Source organism: Alosa sapidissima, chromosome 6, assembly GCF_018492685.1.
Source record: "Alosa sapidissima isolate fAloSap1 chromosome 6, fAloSap1.pri, whole genome shotgun sequence".
Lineage (NCBI taxonomy): Eukaryota > Metazoa > Chordata > Actinopteri > Clupeiformes > Clupeidae > Alosa > Alosa sapidissima.
This window is the reverse complement of record NC_055962.1, coordinates 19,625,765-19,644,839: the sequence shown is the minus strand read 5'-3', so window position 1 is coordinate 19,644,839 and position 19,075 is coordinate 19,625,765. Positions and strand designations below refer to the sequence as shown.

General features: G+C 43.0%; 2 protein-coding genes across 9 annotated transcripts in view; one reads left to right on the top strand and one right to left on the bottom strand.

Annotated features, from left to right (window-relative positions):
- Window positions 1-8,043, top strand: part of epb41l2 (erythrocyte membrane protein band 4.1 like 2) — a 77,187-nt gene extending 69,144 nt beyond the window's left edge. For all 8 annotated transcript variants that reach the window (XM_042096156.1, XM_042096157.1, XM_042096158.1 and 5 more), the window contains 4 exons: window positions 132-230; window positions 2,993-3,073; window positions 4,546-4,659; window positions 6,599-8,043. In XM_042096156.1, coding sequence (XP_041952090.1) covers window positions 132-230; window positions 2,993-3,073; window positions 4,546-4,650 — 285 coding nt within the window. In that variant the 3' untranslated portion in view covers window positions 4,651-4,659; window positions 6,599-8,043. The remainder of the gene's footprint in view (window positions 1-131; window positions 231-2,992; window positions 3,074-4,545; window positions 4,660-6,598) is intronic.
- Window positions 8,044-9,494: 1,451 nt separating this feature from the next.
- LOC121712149 (small leucine-rich protein 1-like) lies at window positions 9,495-11,436 on the bottom strand. The gene is made up of 2 exons (XM_042096217.1): window positions 11,193-11,436; window positions 9,495-9,995 (listed from the first exon to the last, which is right to left on the bottom strand). The coding sequence occupies exons 1-2, from the start codon at window positions 11,314-11,316 to the stop codon at window positions 9,886-9,888; spliced, it is 234 nt and encodes a 77-aa protein (XP_041952151.1). The 5' UTR covers window positions 11,317-11,436; the 3' UTR covers window positions 9,495-9,885.
- Between the last annotated feature and the right edge of the window lie 7,639 nt (window positions 11,437-19,075).

The window sequence follows — 19,075 nt, the reverse complement described above, 5'->3', positions numbered from 1 at the left end:
GAAGCACAGGAAAGGCTGCCTCCTATTGTCATCCCGTAATCCAGGCCCATAACCCCCAAAGTCCCTGCAAGGGGAAGATACACTGTTTATTAATTAGTTGACGTGTGTGTGTGTGTGTGTGTGAACACCAGTTGGACGGTAGTGGCGATGGCGAGCCCGGTGTTCTGATGACAGCCCAGACCATCACCTCGGAGTCTTTGTGCACAACCACCACCACTCACATCACCAAGGTAAACACACACACACACACACACACACACACACACACACACACACACACACAGCCTACTCATGCTCTCCATATACTGTCTCCATCAGACGTTCACCCTCAAACAGCTTTTCCTTTAAAGAAAGCAGTGGTTATGCCTCATTGAAATTACCCAGACTTGCGGGTGGTGGTAGTGTAGTGGATAAGGAGCTGGGCGAGCGTTGCAGTAGTCAGATGTGGATTCAATTCCTGGCTGCCGCCGTTGTGCCCTTCAGTAAGGCACTGATCCTGATAGCTCTGGGGAGACTGCTCCTTGTAATAATTGACATATCAGTCAAAATGTCAGCCAAAATGAATGAATAAAAATAAAAAAGACACTTGGAATTGGTAGTCGCATTAGATGTCCCTTGATTCCTAAATCTAGATTTTTAGTATACAACCCCAAAACAGAAGAATGTCGTAATATAGAAGTCTTGTAAACCCATATTTAGCAGCAAAAAAGGACATAGACAACATATCAAATGTTGAAAATGAAAATTTGGACTATTTCATGGAAAGTATATGTTCATATTGAATTTGATGCCAGCAACATGTTCCAAAAAAAGTTGGGACGGGAGGATGTTTACCACTGTGCTGCTTCACCTCTTCATTTAACACAATTTGCTACAACTCCCGATATAGGATTTCAGTTGCTCAACAGTATGGGGTATTCTAAGTCTAATGCTTTTCATTCCATTACGCACCTAATTTGACAAATCTGAACTGCAGACATGCCATCTTAGCACCTGGACTCTTCCTCTATGGAGAAATACTATTTAAATATGTGCAGAATTCATTTTGGCATTGTTTTCCTGAAATATTCAAGGTCGTCCCTGGAAAAGACATTGCCTGGATGGCAGTATATGTTGATCAAAACCTGTATACATCATTCAGAATTGATTGTGCTTTGCCAAATGTGCAAGATGCCCATGCTGTTGGCACTAATGCTCCTCCACACAGTCATAGATGTTGGGTTTCGAACTGAGCACTACAACAAGTTGGATAGGTTGGATAAGTGGATAGGCACCCTCCTCTTTAGCCCAGATGAGTCCATGATTTCCAAAACGAATGGCAAACCTTGATTGGTCTAACCACAGGACCTTTTCCCACGTTACCTCAGTCCATTTTAAACAAGCTCAGGCCCAGATAACAGGGTGTTTCTGTATCATGTCTCAATACAATTTTAGCTGTTACAATTTTGGCTGTAGTTTTGGAATTGAGTATCAAACTGGGCACATAGACAATGGTTATCAGAGGTTGTCCTGAGCTAATACAATGACAGGTCTGGAAACAGGTCTGGTGTTGATGCAATGCAATCTGAGGTCCAAAAGACCACGACCATCCAATTTGTTTTTCAGCTATTTCCCTTGTTTGCAAAGATTTTCTCTGGATTCTCTGAATGTTTTAATAATATTATGTCCTGTAGATGATGAACTCCCTAAATACATCACAATTTCATGTTAAGAAGCATTAAAATGACCTTATTTCATCATTTGTGCACACAGGTTTACACAGAGTGATAAATACCCCTACATCTTTACTTCTAAGAGACCCTGCCTCTCTGGGATGCTCTTTTTCATACCCAATCGTGTTGCCAGTTACCCTAATAAGTGAAACATTCTTCCTTTTGTTTTCTTTATCATTACACAACTTTTCCAGCATTTTGTTACCCCCGTCCCAACTTTTTTTGAAACATGTTGCTGGTATCAAATTCAAAATGAACATATATATTCCATGAAATAGTCAAATTTCTCATTTTCAACATTTGATATATTGTCTGTGTCCTTTTTGCAACTAAATATGAGTTTAAGAGATTTGCAGATTATTACATTCTGTTTTTATTCACATTTTACACAAAGTCCCAACTTTTTCTGTTTTGGGGTTGTATAATATGTCAACAAGATGAAGACAAAAAGCCTACATACTGTACAGAATGCAAATTCAATTCAGATTGGCCCCTGTCCATATGAAGTTGTGGTGTCACATGTAAGGTATCCACATGACTAGTTGGTCTTTTGGACTGGTCTCAGAACAGTGCAGGGTGCAGGGAAGAAGGTTTGAATGCAAACCAGGTGCTTGGCAAGAATGTCCTTGTCCTCTGCTGTGCTCTGTACCTCCAGGCTGTCTGAACTAGGACATCTGCTGTTTACCTACCGACTCATTCCACCGGCATAATACTCCGTGTGTGTGTGTGTGTGTGTGTGTGTGTGTGTGTGTGTGGATGTGGATATGTATATTAACGTGTATAAGCGTGTGTGTGGATGTGGATATGTATATTAACGTGTATAAGCGTGTGTGTGGTGGTGAGTGAGTGTAATGCCAGCCTTGTCTCTTGAGCTGGTGGGTAGAAGGGGATAGTCATCTTGCTGGCACTCATCGCCACAACATGCTGTCGCTTCTAATAAATATCACGTCTGGCCTGAGGGCCACAGAGACACCTGTGTAAACGCTCATATGAGCTTGAGTCTCCACAGAGCCATGAGTGAGCAGGCAGGCAGCCACAGATGATCTGGCGATGCCATCTTATCACTAATTAAGATAGATTGCACAGTGGAGTTGGTAGCAAAGCTGTCCAGACAAGCTCGTCCCCTTGTGTTCATGTGTTTAAAGAGACATCCCAGTCGGGTTGTGTGTGGTGTTTGAATTTGATATTTTGTGTGTGTGTGTGTGTGTGTGTGTGTGTGTGTGTGTATGTATGTATGTGTGTGTGTTGAGTTTATTCATGGGTCTTGTTTTCATTGGCAGACACTAAAAGGAGGGCTGTCGGAGACCCGGATTGAGAAACGTATCGTCATCACGGGCGACTCGGACATCGACCACGACCAGGTGAGCTGTCCTTCCCCCACCTCCTCACTATTCCTCAGGGGAAGGACATTGCAGTGCAACAACAGCTCTAATACATCCATCATGTAAGGTGGCATCATGCCAGATGTATAGAGAGAAAAAACTCAAATGTAGTGGCTCCCTCTTCTGGTTTGTCAGGGGAATTGCAGCTTACCCCACACCTGACAATTTGTACTGCATGTCTTGGTTGTACCATTGAGGATGTCATTAATGATGACTAACGCTATTCCCATATAACTACCTACATAGCGAGTCAGTATACTTTTCGCCCCAAGTTTAGCACCCCAGGGTCTGCCCAGTAGACAAACACCTTTAGTCCACCTCAAGTCCCTCATTAAAGGGATGCTCAGGTTTAATGTAGCCTGCCACATCTCTGACCTATATATCACCATAACAAGTCCAGACAAGTGCCACAGAGACGTGGAAGCCTTTGTCTACCTTTTGATTACTCCCTGAGAGGAGCCTCGTCTCTGGGCCCCCGTGGTCGGCTTGTCAGGCCTTCAGTCAGGTTTCCGCTCTTCACCCTGCAGAGAGAGAAAGAGAGAGAGAGAGAGAGAGAGAGAACGCCTCATTAAGCTGCTCTGCCGGTTAAATATATCCTGCTGCAGCCCAGCCTGCTGTTTGTCCGCCTGCCACAACAGGTAAGACACCAGGGGTCGTGTCATGGCCTTGAGACGGGGAGGCATTGATCAACCCACCGGCCACAGTCTGCAGTGGGAACAGAAGGGCAGCCTGCTCGTTCTTAAGTCCTGTGTCTTCTGGGTGTGCCTCCAAGTGTCAACAAGTGAGGGATGCATCGATTTCTAGTCCCTTCTATTGTACCTGTGGTACCGGAAAGGGGAGGGGTGGGGGGGGGTGTTCAGGTATCTGCTTGACAATTGTCATGGTCCCCATGCCTGCAGTCGTGGCGAACACGGTTGCCATAGTAACTCGTGCACGGACCACTTTGTCGTGTTGCTGGATTGCAAGTGTACCTGACCAGCATTGACAGCCAGCATTCTCACAGCATGTTTGACATGATGGTAGTGTCAGTGTTTTTTCCATCTATCTCTATGTATAGATTTAATGTTTTTATGTCTGTGTTTATATGTTTATCTGACAATGTTGGGTCAGAAATAGAACATGTAGCTTTTCTAACTTCCCTGCCTTGATTGAAACAGTTCATGTGGCTAGACCAATGAACCTCAATCAAGTCCATACTAATATTCGAAAACAAGCGAAAAGCACATTTAAACCTAAGTTTGATGTCCTTTTGAGTTTTCTGCACTGTATGTCATATTTTTTGTTTTCCGTTTGAGTTCTCAGTTCTTTTGCTGTTGTTGATGTTTTTTTTTTCCTTTTCCGTTAACGTGGTGGCTTCCCTTCCCTTTTGTTTTTGTTTGTTTTTGTTTTGGTGGTATGTCGGGCCCTGCCCCTCCCCCGCCTGCCTCTCCTGCCGCCCCTCTGCTGGGCAGGCCCTGGCGCAGGCTATAAAGGAAGCCAAAGAGCAGCACCCCGACATGTCAGTGACGCGGGTGGTGGTCCACAAAGAGACAGAGCTAGCCGAGGACGAGGACTGAGAGCAACAGGTGAGGCCCCCCCCACACCCCCCCCTCTCTCTCTCCAAACCCCCAACCCAGTCCCCCTTCTCCACCGCCTAGACCATGACCGCCTCCGCCAGCCCTAACTCCCTGCAACGGCTGTCTGCTTTCCGGAACAATCCAGCTCCCACCAGCCCCTGACCAGCTGGCAGCCTTTTGCCTGGAAATCCACCAATCGCCTGCCATACCTGCCAGATTTTGTCACTTTCTCTTTCATTTTCCTTCCTCACTTTTTGTGTCCTTCCCTCTGTCTTCACTGGCCCCATGTTGAGTTAACCGTACTAAACCCTGCTGGTTACCTAACTCAAGTTTTGTTTTTCTTTTTTTTCCATTCACTACTTCTGTGTCCTGTGCTATGCCGCTAATGTCTAGCAGATCCATCTGTTCGTCTGTTGATGTTTTTTTGTTTTGTTTGTTTTTAGCTTTTCCATCATGTTGCTAACCAGGTGCTTATGTGCATCGCTTGAGGCAGGGATCCTGATGCTGTACACAGACCTGTACAAGTGGCCTACAAAGCTCGTAACGCACGGGTGGCAGAAATGTATTGTATATGTTGTAAACAACATAGAAATGTATTATCTACATTTCCGGAGATCCGTAGAAGGGCCGTTAGTCGAACACATATTTGGCTCTGTCTCAAGGTTATCAGGGGATCGGACAGGCAAGCTGTTTTAAATTCTGAGGTAATTTTTTTTTCTTCTGGCATCTGTCCTGCATACTTTCTGTGACCTTGCATTGCTTTTTGTGAATGGCAAAATCCAGCTGAGATCCATCACTGGCCTGTAGTTACCCTCCTTGATAGACACAAAATACACTTTTATACATAGATTAATCCGTTTATATTTAATGCACATCCTCATCCGTTAAACTCATTTAAGCCCATTTTTTGATGTGAAAAACGTTCTGGCTCTGGTGATGTTTTAATAATGGAATCGCCTCCCGACGCTAATCTTGCATCTTCAGCTTTCCTCCCCGGAGGACATCTCCACTGAGCCATGAACGAGAACCAGCTTCAGAATAGGCTCGGCGTTGGCCGCAAAGCAGATGCTACGACTATCTGGCAGGGCTCGGTTTTGACGTTCATTTTACAGATAATACAGATCATTGCTTAGCCCCAGGACGTTCAGTGCACTTGCAGGATTTATCTGGATAAAGGCATCTAGTACAGCACACAGTCTCCCTCAATAGTATAACTCCTCTCATTCTTAGATAAGTGTATAGCCAACCTTAAGTCATTTATACTTTATAGTAAATATTGGTTTTGTTACTAAATATATAAGTAAACCAGCGCAGGGACAAGAAGACCAGGTGTGGGAATCACACACTTACAGATACACAGACACACACACACAAATAGACACACTTCTATTATTTTCCTCTCCTGCTCTTCTTCCCAAGTTGCTCAGCTGACATTTCAGATGGGGAAAAATGAGTGTCTGCGGCTCAAGGAAGTATGAGGGCATAGGTCTTATTAGGCACGGAACCGCATGTTCCTTTCTTAAAGAAAAGAACACTTTCCCCCCTTATTTCTCTCTCTCCTCTCTCTCTCTCCCTCTCCCTCTCTCTGATCCATATGTTACCTGCCAGAAGACTCACAGGGTGTGAGTCATTTTAGAGGGGTGTGCGTGTGACTAGGCAGCGCTCCGCTTCATGTGTTCAAACTTCTCTAAAGAAACGTCTGTCTCCAGAAGCATCCCGCATTGCTTATCAGGCTCTGCTTTTTCCTCCTTATACCTATCCAAGCAAGTCTTTTCCATCCAAATGTAGCCGTCGTCTGATTGATTTGTTTGACAAACAAGATGGGTGTGCGGATGATTTTCTCACAAATGTTAATAAGAGGCATCCAGCCAAAAATCGTACTCGGTGTTAATCACTTTCTTTCTCAATTAATTTCTCACTCCCATCTTGGTTTCCCTTCCTTTGGCAGAGTTGAAGGATTCCAACCACCCCCCCATCCCATCCCACCCCCCAGCAGTAAGATGGTTCTGGAGTAGGATGGAGAGCGACTCCGTGGACACTGCGGGGACCGATAGGACGATGCTGCCCTGTCTGTCACACCTTCATCTGTCGATTTCTATTTTTAATCATTCTGAAAAACGAGAACCACTTAGCTAACATTTGTAGCGTGTTTTTTTTCCCTAGTGCAACCCCCCCACCCCACCCTCATTCCACCAACCCCCCCCCCACACACACACACACACACACACACCCAACCCCCCCACCCTTCCTCCTTTTTATTTTCAAAACAGCCTACCATTGTATAAGCCAGATAGGATTTCAGTAACTGGTTATTTTTTATTGTCGTAGTATTCACCACATTCCTAGTGTGTACAGTGTGGGGGATTATGTATTGAAGGGGAAGAAACAAACAAAACAAGAAAATCTTTTAAAAATCACAAAAAAAACAGCATTTTTACAATCCATCGCTGGATTCACAATGTCAGACATTTTTGTTTTTTTGAGTGATTGGGCTGAGAAGCTAGCTTTGAACTTGGTTTGGTACAGTATGGTATTATTTTTTGTTGGGCCAAGCAATTTTTGTATCATTTTTTGGGAGGATGAATGGGAGGGAGGGTGGAGTGGGTTAGGAAGTGGCCGAGGGACATAAGAAACATAACTTCCTGAACATTTCATTCATTTGGTGTGTTTCCAAGGGACCAGCTAAAAGGACGGAGCACTGTGTCATTTTGTACGTTTGCACTACAGTGCCAACAACATTCTCTTTCTATGCAGTTGAGGGGGAAAAAACACTTAAAAAACATTCCACATCAGGGAGGTGCTTCCACAACTACCTCCCTCTGAAAAACAAAACAATAACAACAATTAATTGTTTTAAAAATATATGATGGGAAAAAATCATAAAACAAAACTAGGCAGCTTGGAAACTTTTTTGCTTTTTCTGTAACTTTCTGGCTTCTTTAATCAGATATATATTTGTAGAAATCTTTTTTTTTATTTTTTTTTTTTTAAATCTTTTAAACTGTCTTTATCTTTAAAACCAATTTAGATGTCATTGAGGTGGGTTTGTGTGCCCTTTTAAATATTTTTAATATATTTCCTTGGGGAACTTTTTTGACAAAATGAATCAGCGACACAAAAATGAATTACCAGTTTCAATCTTGTACATGTATACCAGAGCTAGCTTCCCCTCTCTGCTTGCGCGCTCTCTGCTATCTGAAATCACAGAAGAAGAAAAAAACAAACCTTCGATGGCACAACTGGCTCTTTGGACCCTGTGTAAATCAGATGACAGTTGGTTTTAGCAGCTTGAAAGAAAACATTTGTGTTTTGTGTTTTTACCCTTCTTCCACAAACCCATGCCCTCAAATTCAGTGTAACACTGTTCAAAATAAAAGTTTGTTTATTCTCTAACTGTCTCAGGCCTGGTGTGTTTTTTGTATGTTTGTGTGTTTTCGTGGTCATAATAAATGCTAGCCTAGAAATCTAGATGCACCCTAGCGGCAGCAAATTACATTTGCTTCCAGGGCTAGTCTAGCAACTCTCCATTGGCTTGTGAGCTCGAAAAATTAAACTTCTATCAGGCCAATCAAATCGTGTATAGAGTCGTTAGGCGGGCTTCACATAATGATTGATGGCAGAGTTGCAACGGTTTGGCTTGAATTCCCTGCGACTTGAAAACAAAGAAGATGGATGTTGCTGTTGGCGAACAGTGTGACATGAGTTAAGCTTTTGTTGGAAAACTAGCCAACTAGAAGCTAGCTCCGCTGGTGGGAAAACGCATGGGACTCATAGCGCTGTCCTATTGCGTGCAGAGGGAATTTGAAAGACAACCGATTATCCCGCCCCTCGGACTGAGCACTGCGAACGGTGAGTGCCCATGACCCTAAGTTTTAATATGGGTCTGGCTCGTCAGGCTAAATATGTTTACCTAAAGTCCCTCAGATTTGAAGAATTGATAAACAAGTCATCTTTAATGTGTAATCTCTCTTCGCATCAACACAATCACATAGATTCATAACTTTTATAAAAGGTCAATCCATACACATTTCCTCGCAAACAAACCATTCTAGGGACTTAAAATTCTGTTTACACCTTACTCCCACAAGATCACACAGATCCCAACATGCATACAAATCTGGACGTTATTCAGGTTAGCACACAAACACTCTTTGACGCGAGGGCATTGTCTGCGCTGCTTGCTGGTAGCAGAGTGTTTGTTGAGCTGGAGTGAGGAAGTCCAGTAAGAGGCTTACTCTTACCCTCCAGATCTGGAACCCTCTAGAACTAACACCTCCAGCCTCCCAGCAGTCATTTCGCCCCGCCTCACGTCCCGGAAGCTTAACAGAGTAACAGTCAGAGAGCCATGCAAGGCTGCTTTTAAAGGAGAATTCCGGTGTGATATTGACCTAAAGTGTATTGAAACATGATGCCGAGTGTGAACGTATGTCTCATAGCCCATCTCGACTTGTCCCCTGCACTCCAAAATCTGGCGCTAGTTAGCCGATGCTACCAACATCTTTTTCAATAGTGGTGCTTCGGCATCGGGCTAGCCATGCAAATAAATCACTGTTTTACACCCATTTACGAGGCTCAATGTATCTCCACACTTCATTGGTAGACTTCCTAGGGCCCTGACATTGATACTGTCTGTATAAATCGTCTTGTAAGTAAACTACCAGTGCTTTTTCAAAGTTCTCAATGTCTCGTTTTAAATGTCAGGGCCCTCGGAAGTCTACCAATGAAGTGTGGAGATACATTGAGCCTCGTAAATGGGTGTAAAACAGTGATTTATTTGCATGGCTAGCCCGATGCCGAAGCACCACTATTGAAAAAGATGTTGGTAGCATCGGCTAACTAGCGCCAGATTTTGGAGTGCAGGGGACAAGCCGAGATGGGCTATGAGACATACGTTCACACTCGGTATCATGTTTCGATACACTTTAGGTCAATATCACACCGGAATTCTCCTTTAACATTCACTGGCTTTTGAACATTATACGAAACCCATTTGGATCCTTCTCTTTCCATGTTTAATGGACCCTTGTGTTCCCAGTCCCAGGGTATTGTCACAGTCTTCACCTGAAGTTCTAGATCAGGCCAACAATTGACCCATTTGGGTGCTTTGAACATGCTCTCTCAAGAAGTCATCTGAGCCATTGTGGTGAACATTCACCACCACTGCACCCAAAGATCTGTCTAGTCCTCACGGTCCAGAGCACTTTCTGGCGCTGTCCTCCCGCCTCCGGTGGTACGTCAAGTGTGCATGCGTTGCCCAGCCCGGCGTCGTGGTGACAGCCGTGTGCCGTAGCAGAAGCGGTACGCCGTGTCTCTGGGATGCGGTGCCGCCGACAGCTCTGCCTCTGCTGCAAAATGTACAAGATAGAGAAGAGTGAGATGTCTGTGTGGGTTAAAGAGGGCACTTTAATCCTGAAGCTTTCAGTGCATGCAGAGAATAAGTGTCCCTCGGTTTGGAGCTGTGTTGATAACTGACAGGAGCAGAGATATCCAACGTAGGCTCACAGCAGGCTAGCACACTCATCAAGGGTGGGAGTTCATTTGGGGTTCACACCTTATGCTGCTATATTTTTATCCTGATAGCAATCGTAGGATTACAACTTTTTAGGGACGTAGGTGTTAATTAAGGCTTGCTGAGGACTGACTGGCTGATTGCTTGATACAAAATAGTTCAATGTAGCCACTGACTGACTTTACATTTTTAATGCATCAAATTCCCCAACTGTTAGAATTAAATAACATCCTACATATCAAGAGTACTTATTCAAGAGTATTTCATTATTCATCAGTAACAGAGATTTAAGTATATTCTTCCATAGGTCCATAAATGTGACTCTCCATGACAATGGAAGTTGTACATTTCTGTTTTGAGATGGTCTATATAGAGATTGGTTTTATTAAGGATAACTTCTCACTCTGTTTTTTAATGAAGCATGGATGTTCAGTGTGTGGGGCCCAGGGTTGGTGTTGTAACAGCCCCGCGGACCCCTGCTTCGGACGCCAGTGGCCACCAGACATGACAAAATTTCTGACAGTGAATGCAAGATTATGAACACAATCCTAGGTGTAGTACTGCCCAAAGGGTAGTACATTTTGTACAGGAAATATGCCTATAATCAGAACACCTTTAATGTCCTCTCTGTGGTTTGGTCAATATTCTTGATATAGGCATCATTTGAAAGTTTGGTCTCATGAAAACACAATAACTTCATTTTGAATAATTACCGTGTACGGTCAAAAATGAATTTTACCACATTCTAGTTTTGTGAGATTTTCTCTCACTTTATCCTAGCCCAGTGCTAACAAGTTGCTTGTCAAGTCAGTAGAATTTCCATATTTGTTGTCAAATGTTTTTTTTTATTACTTTGACCACATCATGTTCGCCCTGTCTTCAGTCTTCACTCTGACTTCAGTCATTCTACACATTAAAACCTTCCAAGAAGTCTCTGACAAACACACAGAAAACAGAAGTCCTTCCAAGCTCCTGTCTGCTGTAACACATGTGAGGTCTGTCGTATGTGACTGACTGGTATTTGACGACTTACTTTCCTGTAGTTTCCACTCCAGATGAGCTATGAGCAGCAGCAAGAGCAGGGCGACCGGCAGAAAGATTCCTCCCCATAAGAACCATCCTGGAAGCTCCTTGAGGAACATGGCCAACGAAGACATGGTTCTCTCTCCCTCTCTACAGTTCACACTGTCTCCCTGAGAAAAATGGTGGTTTATTCCAGAGTGGTCTTTAGAGGCCAATGACAGACGCCCCCCCTCCCCATCAAAAAAAGCCGCCTTGCTATTTGAACAATCCACTTGAACCTGTTTGGACTTTGGGCTGTTTAAACAATCCCGTGATTACTAAGAGGATTTACTGCTTCTTGAGTTAATAGTTCACCAAGGCCCGTGTTGCCCGGGACGTAACTGACCTTTTTACCCCCCGGCTGTTTGCTTGTCATAAACAAATGCCAGAGTTGATGCAGTCAGTTTTGTCTTTGTGGGGCGATCCCTCTGGCTGAATGAACCAGTCACATCCCAAACAGATAAGGAAGCCGTCAGGATGACAGGAACTCTTTCTCAGGGTATTAACATTTCCACACATTCTGTCGTGGCTAGGAGGCCTGTGATTTCATCAATATCTATTTGTAATCCTCAGCCTGGTTCACAGGGCAGTTGCCTGCTGTTGGAATTTTCTGAGGTTTTGGGCAGATGTGATCAAACTGACTGTCAGCACCATCAAATCTTCAACACCATCGAAGGGTTTTTATCATGAACCAGATAAAGCATGTGTGTAGTTTTGCTCAACTGTGAAATAATATGTTGAAGACTAAACTCTTTGGCCTCGGACTTCTGATGTCACCATTTTAAAGTGGTTGAATAAATGTAAAAAATGACAGGATTGGACTTTGTATTTCTCTTGTCAAAATAGCTTCAAGATTTTGACCGTTATATCAACAATGAGTCTATTGTTGCTGCTTGGACAGGAAGCAAGTCCTATTTTGATTCAAATCCAAATACCGTTGCAGACATGACCGCTGTTCATTTCAATAACTCACAAACTCTTTCGGTACATTGTGGTTGAGTAGAGTGTTTTGTTAATTGAGTCTTATGGATTTGATTGCACACCCAGCATAAAACAGTGCCTCCCTGGAGAATCCCCTGTTATTACAGACCGCTAACTGCACACATTTTGTAATCTGATGTTTCCTGCTGTTTGAGTATTTGTTCATATCTGTGAATTCATCAGTCCTGTGATGCGCAGATGCTGCTATCTAATCTGATTGCCGTTTTTAAATCATTCACAGAAAATTGTGCTAATGAGAGAAGACCTTCCGGAAAGGTTAGTTACGTTAAGAGTGACACCCATCTGATGAACTTTTCATAGAAGTGATCTTCTATTCTTGGTGGAGTGAACACCACACCGTGGCATTTAGAGTCAAGCCTGTCCAATAATGCTTTGGTCTCCGTGTGCTTCCAGGGATCAATTCGCCAGCTTCTCAGCAGGCTTGGCAGAGCCGATAGTCATCGAGTCTAGGGAGGTGATCAGGCTTGGCTGGGATCAATACGACCAGTTGTCCAATCACTTTAAACACTCCGGTTGGATGGATCATTATGTTTTTGTCCCTTACTTTTCGTGTTTTGTGTTACAAAAGATCTAAGATCCATCGTTGCTGTCAGAGCGCTTGAATGCAAATATCTCTATGTCCATGATGCTGACTGTGAGGAGTAAATGTTGTGCGCAGTGCTGGACCGATGTTGGTGTTTTCAGGGAGAGTTCTTTGTATGAACTGGAGGTTCCTGAAACACATTAACTTGGTATTGAAGCTGCTTAAGAGAAGACATGTGACCCTTCAGGAAGCCTATCTGAGGGCCTGACTGACGAGTGACTCGAAGACGATCTTTTTATTCCATAAATGCAGAGCTATTTGAGAAGGAGACGTGTTATGTATGGATGTACCAGTGCAGAAAACCAATGAAAAAAGAAATCCGATTTAATGAATGGCTTGTACAGTACCAGTACAAAGTATAAGTATACTGTACATCCCAGGTGCAGTCAACTCCCAGGGGACAAAGGCAATCTTTGTCAACTTCTCAAAATGTACCTGCATGGTATTGTAACGTCGGCGCACAAGACATTGTTAGCGTTCTCCCACACAGGGCATGCTGGGATACGGGAGCGAACATTTGGGGGTTTATGTCTGTATTTCTCCTTAGTTATAAGTCTAATGTTAGCGTCTTTATTGTAACATGTTTCCCTTTTAGTTCTCCCTCGTGTGTGATCCTTTTTGTGTGGGGGGCTGGGTCCTCCCCTGTATGTGTAGTGTGTGTGTGTGTACTTGACCTGCTCCGTGTGTATTGTGTTCTGTGTCTGTGTCCCTGCTCTCGTTCTCAGCTAATAAACCTTTGGATTGGACAACTGTGTGTGTCGCTATCAAATCGTTACAGTATGTAGATCCTGCTGTACACACTTGTGGCATCAGATTATAGTAAACTAAGAATTGCTCTATCATGGATCATGCCTTACACATAGTCCTTGCACTATAGTGAGAGAAGTATCATTTTGTTAGCAGCAAAAAAAAGTACAATCTCACAAAAAAAGCAACATTGTCTTGATGAAAACCAAGATGATGTCCACCGCCAGTCTTGAGACTTCAGGATGAGTAATTGCCCTCTGACCCCCTCGCATCCCTGTTTAACCCAGCCAACCTCCTGTCAGCCCCAAATCAATTTCACCAAGACATGCACAAATACTTTTGAGCCTCCCGTCTCTCTGACATGTAATCAGTGGGTCATTAATATCTGCCTCTCACTGGGCGCCGTCCTGTCCCTATAGTGGCAGTGCGGAGGAGTCATAACTGACATTTGGATATCTCATGCACTGGCCCCTTGTTATTATTGTGCTAATGCAGTTTGGGGGGGGCGGTACTGGCAGGCGTCTCAGGCTCAGTAGGGGGGTCTCGTCAGGAGGGAGGTGAGATGTCTGTCTCACAGTCTGCTGTGACATCAACCTTCTCTTATGAAGAGGAAGACCTTGTATTGGGGATGCTCCACTCAGAGGTGTTTGTGAGGGTGAGGTGGATGTGTGTGTGTGCACGCGTGTGTGTATGTGTTTGTTTGTACTGGCTGACTTTGGTAGGTTTTTGCAGGCTTTATTGCTAGGGGATCTCTGAGTCTTGTAGATGTGGGTGGTCATTGCTGAGCATTTTGATTTGAAGCCTAAACATAAACCATGGGGAAAACATCCATCTCTTTTGATTAGTTCTGAGGTGCCAGCGTAGTGGAGTCCCTGTGATTAATGATTAATGCAATTCAAATCCCTATTATTTGGAATGATTAAAGCATTCTAATGAGTGATTGTTGGCTGAAAGCCTGAGTGATTGATTTATTGATAGAGGTTGAATAAGCTCTGAGCTACAATGGATTGTTGTATAAAATTATCACTATGGTTTGTAGACATCATGATGAGAGAACGAGTTTGAAACTGTAAAGCATGTATTCATATAACCTCAATCATAATCAAGTAATACACTGAAGTTATTCCTAACCATAATACTTTTATAACATTTTAAATAACAAGTTTAACTAATACTATTAACATACTGAAGCTATTCTACCAGAATTCCCCCTACGTGCGCTCTGTATCCCTATGTCTCTTTTTGTCGCTTTGCGTCTCACTGTGGATGGGCGAAGCCTGTTTGAAAAAAGCATGCTTGGCCTTGCAGCTGCAGAGATAAAGACGTCATCGGAGGCGGGGCTCTACTCAAAAACAGCCAGAAATAGAGAAAACGAGTGAACGATATGTAACCCGTGAACGATGTGTGACCTGTGATCACTGTATAAACCCCTGAACTTTGTGTAAATCTCTGAACTTGTGCTATACGGTGAAAAGTTCGTACCCTTGGCAGCAATAGTGCTGACTTGCGAAGGTAAGACCGAACAACGATCCTTTCATAACGCCACCTGTGGGTTCGAAGTTGCCAAATGTTGTGTCAGCATCTTAGGAGGGGTATAAATGTTGGTGTTCAACAATTGTTCGGGAGTGCGATCGTGCGATCCACTCAGGCTTTGCGCTATGTCATTAAAGGAATTTTTGCACAGAACTCTGCCGGACATTTGCGCCTTCTTTTTGACTTCAACACTTATAATGGTGTATTTTTGTTACGTTGTAGGCAAGATATTTGGACTTCATTTCTGGCCCGAGTCTGAATATCTGCCACGACAGGATCCTCCACAACACCTCCATTTAGGATGTCACTTGTCTAATACATGCAAAACACATAGACACACACTCATAATCTCACAATATTATATAATATATAACATATAATAATTTAGTAAAGTAATCAGCTTTATTGTGCACTTAAGTCTATAAGCTGTTGTTTTTATCTAATGATTAACACATTTCAAGATTGTAGTAGTGTAAGAAACATAATACTATTACTGTAGCTTAAGAATCTTCAATAAGGTTAGATTTGATTTTCAATAAATATCTTGATTTGCTGATATGTCTCTTTGTCAGCTGTTTGTGATACAAATGGTCTGAGCTAAAGGCACACAAAATTCCCTTATTTTCTTGAAGTGAATGACAGCTTGTTAAGCTGTTTCCCTGGCAAATTGCATGAATTATGTATGAGAAACTGATGAATTTAATGTGCATTTTGTGTGCACATGTTAATAAATTAACCAAAGCGAATTATTCCTATGTTATACACCCTTGTTTATTTATTTGAAGAGAGTCTACTTTCCATTAAAGGCACTCTGATATGCCTTTTGAGTTTCATTATCAGTTTACTAAAGGAACCTGACAGTCTTAGAGGCCTCTGTTGAGTTTGTCTGACTACGTTTACATAGACATTGAGTGTCTTGGTTATTATCATCAGCTTTCCGAGTTCATGTTTGTGCATAAAAACATGACATCCCAATTTCAGAACCCTGGAAAAGCCCCCGGTTATGAGAAATCCAGTTATGCTAGAGAAGGCTACTCCGAAAGAAACTAGGACACTGTAGCATGTATACACCTTATCCCGCATTCTGACAGTTGCTGAAAAAGATTTTAGGCTGATATGTGCAAAATAGATTGCTGATTAGAACCGAAGACAATTATACTGAAGCTCTGTAGAATCTTTGGTGAGGACACTGTAATTAGTAACCGAGATACTAGCATTATCATGTATACAGGGATATTAATAACCAGGTTTCTCTGTGTTCATGTAAACACCATTATCCTGAATATGATCAATATCAGTATAAGCCTCATAGCCGGAATACTGAACTGCATGTAAACGCAGGCTATAAGGCTTCAGAGAAGACTGTAAACTATAGAAAAGACACTGACTTCAGAAAAATGGGTTACACTTTACTTGACAGTATCGACATAAGAGTGACATGACTGTCATGAACGTGTCATAAACAAGTCATAAACGTTTAAGACGTAACACTTCTGTCATTAAATGTCATTCTGTTTGTGTCATAACAAGTTAGGATTAAGTTTAAGGTTAGGGTTAGAGGTTAGGGTTAGGGTTCATGTGTCATGACAGTGTCATGTGTTCATGACAGTGTTATGTCACTCTTATGTCGATACTGTCAAGTAAAGTGTTACCGAAAAATGTTTCATATGTTTAATACAGACAAAATGTCCATTCCTCCCATGCTCTCTGATTGTGTCTGGCCATGTGTATTAAAGGCAGAGGGACACAGAAAAGGCCAGTGTAGGAACAAAAGGCTAGTTTTGCTCTGATGGATGAGAAAGGCTTTGGCTGCCCTTCCTCCTATGTCACCAGGTGTGCTTTCATCCCACGTCAAGGTGAACTGGCTCACTAATGTCTGAGTTGGACAGATAAGGGCTTTCAGTTGTTCGGTAGGAATCGACCACAATTTAATCACACCTCCCCATGCAATCGGAGTGGATGAGTGAGCTCTCTGAACACACCTAAAGGAACATCTGAAGTAGTTCATACATATAGGTGCACACAAGAGACCTGACCCAGCTCGAACAAGAAGTCTATAGCCTAATGCCCATTCATATCAATTATTTCTTTCCCATCACATTCTACACCCACACAGAAACCCCACCCAAGGCAAAAGATTATCAGACATTTGTTTGGGCACAAATTAGTCCTTTGCATTTTATCATCGAGCCCCTCGATACAGGCATCATGAAGTTGTTTGAAACCTTTTTGTCTCTCGACGCAACTTGGAAGCGACATACAGAGCTGTTGTCTCTCTCAGCGGGCTCCCAGTGATGTTGTGTTGTCGTTTCCCTCCCGCTCCGATAATGAGCGTGGAGTGACATTAAAGGCGTCTCAGAGGACTGCCAAAATGAGACGAGAAGATAAGGACAGAAAGAGAACAAATATTAAGATGTTCAACGCCATGGCGGGCGATTCATTTATGCTGTTTGGCTGATGTCCGGTCCATCCGGCTTCGCTATTTTATTGGCCCATGGCCAAGGGTCAGATGAAGGAGCATTTGCAACAGAACCGGAGCACATTACACACACACACAAGGGATCATCAAGAGGCTCAGCCCATTGTTCTTCAAACAGTCTCAGCTGCTGCTTTTGTGTTTGTTGTCTTGAAAGATTGAATGAGGAAAGTGTGTGTGTGTGTGGGGGGGGGGGGGGTATGGTTACCTTGGTGATGTGTGTGTGGTGATGTTGGTCTGGGTGTCATCAGAATGCCACTAGCATCCAGTGTTTCATGAATCTGAATCAGGTAGTGAAGCCATTGCCATTAATCAACTAGAAGTAGGCAATCAGTGATAGTGGTGGCTTTCTTCAAAATGGAAATTGTTCTGCCATTCACTAATCTAAAGTGTGTACCTGTGATTTAGATTCCTGGTGTTGCCATTTGTTTTGTTTTGTTTTGTTTTTGTTGTCCTACTGCCTACCCTCCCATTTCATTTGTGTGCTCTGTTTTCTTATTTGGCCATCAGTAGGTCTTTGTCTTCAATCTTCCCAGCTCTTCCCTTTTCCTTGACATTTGTTGTTTTTCTTTCTTTTTTTTCCTCTGACAGATGTCTGACATGTTGACATTTGTTTGCACACTTTCGACTGCGCGGACAAGATTGTTGCCATTCTATCCAAATGTTCTGCTTGACCACACAGAGCAGACACAGAGAGAGGGAGAGATTGGAAGGATTGACCTTGGCTGACAGGCAGCATACAGTCTCCCTCCTACACACTCATCTCTCTCTCTCTCTCTCTCTCTCACTCACACACACACACACATACAGCAGTTTTTAGGCTGACTGCATGTGAAAAGGAATCCTCACACAGCCCCCGACGAGTGTTACCAGGCACAATCCAGGTCCCCCGGGCTCTCATTAGTGACTGGTTATATTTAAAGCTGTGTTTTGATCTCCTATAGAAGTCACCCAATAGCCGATTGTAGTGCAAGCCAACACACACATGTGGTGAATTTGACTGGGCTAGATGGAGGTTATTACCATGGGGATCAGGGCAAACGGCTGCTGAAGTATTACTGATAAGGCACAGAGAGGATAGGACCAAAGAGTTGGCATGGAGTTATCAAATCTCATTCTTATGTTACTGTATGTCAGATACAGAGATTTCTTTAAACATTATCTCATGAGATTAAATTGTTGTGGTGTACGTATTTATATGTGGTTTACCATTGGGTTTTGCTTGAATAATCTCTGTACAAAGTGGCATTATGTAAGTGATTTCTTTTCCAGTGAGATTGCCCAGGGATTGAGACAGCCAAGGAGCCACCCTGATTCTAATTTCAGGCCGACTGAGCTCATTTGCCAAATGAATAAAAAAAAAAATAATAAAAAAAGTGGAGGTGGTAGTTCCCTCTACAGAGTCAAAACAAGACATATTTGCTGGAGTTATAATCCTTACATAATGCAGATTTGTTTTTGCTGGGTTGTTATGGAAACAGCAGCATCGCGGGGAATGGAATAAGGATGGCCT